Source organism: Passer montanus, unplaced genomic scaffold (assembly GCF_014805655.1).
Source record: "Passer montanus isolate IOZ18808 unplaced genomic scaffold, ASM1480565v1 scaffold1709, whole genome shotgun sequence".
In the NCBI taxonomy this organism is placed as follows: domain Eukaryota; kingdom Metazoa; phylum Chordata; class Aves; order Passeriformes; family Passeridae; genus Passer; species Passer montanus.
In genome coordinates, this window is record NW_024364371.1 from 1 (window position 1) to 3611 (window position 3611).

The 3611-nt window shown below is 52.7% G+C and overlaps 1 protein-coding gene across 1 annotated transcript; it reads left to right on the forward strand.

Annotated features, from left to right (window-relative positions):
• Nucleotides 1-2162: 2162 nt before the first annotated feature.
• Nucleotides 2163-3583, forward strand: LOC120499960 (nitric oxide synthase interacting protein; the record flags this gene model as incomplete). Its single annotated transcript, XM_039704254.1, has 2 exons — nt 2163-2440; nt 3334-3583. Coding segments are annotated over exons 1-2 (423 nt in total), but the record flags the coding sequence as incomplete, so codon positions are not given.
• Nucleotides 3584-3611: the final 28 nt, after the last annotated feature.

A 3611-nucleotide genomic window follows, 5' to 3' on the forward strand; every position in this document is an offset into this window, starting at 1 on the left:
TGAGTGACCACTGAGTGACCTGAGTGACCAATGGGTGACCACTGACTCTGAGTGACCATTAGTGACCACTGAGTGACCACTGAGTGACCACAGTGACCACTGACCCTGAGTGACCATTAGTGACCACTGAGTGACCACTGAGTGACCAATGGGTGACCACTGACCTTGAGTGACCACTGAGTGACCACAGTGACCACTGAGTGACCGCTGAGCGCTGGGTGGCCGCTGCCCGTGGCCGGGGCTCTGGGGGTTTGTGGGGTTTGGGTTCCTGGGGGGCTTTTGGGGTCACTTTGGGGTTTTGGGGCTTTTTGGGGTGATTTTGGGGGTTTTTTGGGATGATTTTTGGCGTGATTTTTGGGGTGATTTTGGGGTTTTTGAGTGTTTTTTTTTGGGTTTTTTGGGGTTTTTAGGGAGGTTTTTGGGGTAATTTCAGGGGGTTTGGGTGTTTTTTGGGTTTTGGGGGGTTTTTGGGGTGGTTTTGGGGTTTTTTGGTGATTATAGGGAGGTTTCTGGGCCGATTTTTGGGGATTTTGGGATTTGGGGAGCTCAGCAGTTTTTGGGGTCATTGTGGGGTGATTTGGGGTATTTTTGGGTGTTTCTGGGGTGGTTTGGTGGTTTTGGGGTGGGTTTTGGGGTTTTTGTGGTGATTTTGGCGCTTTGGGTTGTTTTGGAGGTGATTTTGGGGTGATTTTGGGTTGCTTTTGGGTATTTTTAGGTCTTTTGGGTTATTTTGGGTGGTTTGGGTTATTTTTGGGTTATTTTGGGTGGGTTTGGGTTATTCTGTGTGGTTTTGGTTGTTTCTGCGTTATTTTTGGGTTATTTTGGGTAATTTTGGGTGTTTCTGGTTGTTTCTGGGTCACTTTTGGGTTCTTTTGGGCTGGTTTGTGTGGTTTTGTGTGTTTCTGGTTGTTCCTGGGTTATTTTGGGTCATTCGGGGTTATTTTGGGGAGTTTTAGGTTGGATCTGGGTTGTTTTGGGGGTATTTGGGTTATTTTGGGGTATTTGGGGTGTTTCTGGGTTATTTTGGGTGTTTCTGGTTATTTTGGGGTTATTTTGGGTGGTTTTGGGTTATTTTTGGAGTGTTTCTGGGTTATTTTGGTTGGTTTTGATTGTTCCTGGGTCATTCTGGGCTATTTTGGGTGGGTTTGGGTCATTTTGGGGTTATTTTGGGTTATTTTTGGGGTGTTTCTGGGTTATTTTGGGTGTTTCTGACTGTTTCTGGGTCATTCTGGGGTTATTTTGGGTTATTTTGGGTGTTTCTGTCTGTTTCTGGGTTATTTTGGGTTATTTTTGGGGTGTTTCTGGGTTATTTTGGGTGTCTCCGACTGTTTCTGGGTCATTCTGGGCTATTTTGTGTGGGTTTGGGTCATTTTGGGGTTATTTTGGGTTATTTTTGGGGTGTTTCTGGGTTATTTTGGGTGGTTTTGGGTTATTTTTGGAGTGTTTCTGGGTTATTTTGGTTGGTTTTGATTGTTCCTGGGTCATTCTGGGCTATTTTGGGTGGGTTTGGGTCATTTTGGGGTTATTTTGGGTTATTTTTGGGGTGTTTCTGGGTTATTTTGGGTGGTTTTGGTTGTTCCTGGGTTATTTTGGGTCATTCTGGGGTTATTTTGGGTTATTTTTGGGGTGTTTCTGGGTTATTTTGGGTTATTTTGGGTGGTTTTTGGGGTGTTTCTGGGTTATTTTGGGTGTTTCTGACTGTTCCTGGGTTATTTTGGGTGGTTTTTGGGGTGTTTCTGGGTTATTTTGGGTGTTTCTGACTGTTCCTGGGTTATTTTGGGTGGTTTTTGGGGTGTTTCTGGGTTATTTTGGGTGGTTTTTGGGGTGTTTCTGGGTTATTTTGGGTGGGTTTGGGTCACTTTGGGGTTATTTTGGGTGGTTTTGGGTCACTTTGGGGCTATTTTGGGTGGGTTTGGGTCACTTTGGGGTCATTCTGGGTGGGTTTGGGTCACTTTGGGGCTATTTTGGGTGGTTTTTGGGTGTTTCTGGGCTATTTTGGGTGGGTTTGGGTCACTTTGGGGTTATTTTGGGTGGTTTTGGGTCACTTTGGGGCTATTTTGGGTGGGTTTGGGTCACTTTGGGGTTATTTTGGGTGGGTTTGGGTCACTTTGGGGCTATTTTGGGTGGGTTTGGGTCACTTTGGGGTTATTTTGGGTGGGTTTGGGTCACTTTGGGGTCATTCTGGGTGGTTGTGGGTCACTTTGGCCGTTTTGGTGCCCCTTGCTGACCGCGTGTCTCCGCCCCAGGAGCGCGCCGTGCGCTGCCCGATGTCCGGCCGCCGCCTGCGCCTGGCCGAGCTGGTCAGTGTCCACTTCACGCCGGCCGAGCCCGGCCTGAGCCCGGGGCAGCTGCTGGCCCGAGAGCCGAGTGACCGCTACGTGTGCGCGCTGACCAGGGACCCGCTGGGCAACGCCACCCCCTGTGCTGTGCTCCGGCCATCGTGAGTGACCATTGACTGACCAGTGACCATTAACTAACCACTGACTGCCCCGTGAGTGACCGCTACGTGTGCGCGCTGACCAGGGACCCGCTGGGCAATGCAACCCCCTGTGCTGTGCTCCGGCCATCGTGAGTGACCATTGACTGACCAGTGACCATTAACTAACCACTGACTGCCCCGTTGTCCCTGAGAGTGACCGCTACGTGTGCGCGCTGACCAGGGACCCGCTGGGCAATGCAACCCCCTGTGCTGTCCTGAGACCCTCGTGAGTGACCCCTGAGTGACCCTGAGTGACCACTGAGTGACCCTGAGTGACCACTGACACCCCTGAGTGACCCCTGAGTGACCCCTGTCTCTGTGAGTGACCGCTACGTGTGCGCGCTGACCAGGGACCTGCTGGGCAATGCAACCCCCTGTGCTGTGCTCCGGCCATCGTGAGTGACCCTGAGTGACCCCTGAGTGACCCTGAGTGACCACTGACCAGTGACTGCCCTGTGTGACTGACCCTGAGTGACCCCTGTCCCTGTGAGTGACCGCTACGTGTGCGCGCTGACCAGGGACCCGCTGGGCAACGCCACCCCCTGTGCTGTGCTCCGGCCATCGTGAGTGACCCTGAGTGACCCCTGAGTGACCCTGAGTGACCACTGAGTGCTCTCTGTGTGACCACTGAATGACCATTGACCCTGAGTGACCCTGACTGACCACTGTCCCTGAGTGACCACTGAGTAACCACTGACCGTGAGCACTGAACCTGACTGACCACTGAGTGACCCTGAGTGACCATTGACCTATCTATGTGCCCAGGGGCGCAGTGGTCACTCAGGCTGACCCCTGACCCTCTCCCCAGGGGCGCAGTGGTCACTCTGGGGTCAGTGGTCACTCTCTGTGTCCAGGGGTGCAGTGGTCACTCTGGCCGCCGTGGTCACTCAGTCTCTCCCCCCAGGGGGTCAGTGGTCACTCTGGCCGCAGTGGTCACTCTGTCTGACCCCTGTGTCCATCCCCAGGGGTGCAGTGGTCACTCTGGGGTCAGTGGTCACTCTCTGTCCATCCCCAGGGGTGCAGTGGTCACTCTGGGGTCAGTGGTCACTCTCTGTCCATCCCCAGGGGTGCAGTGGCCACTCTGGGGTCAGTGGTCACTCTGAGGTCAGTGGTCACTCTCTGTCCATCCCCA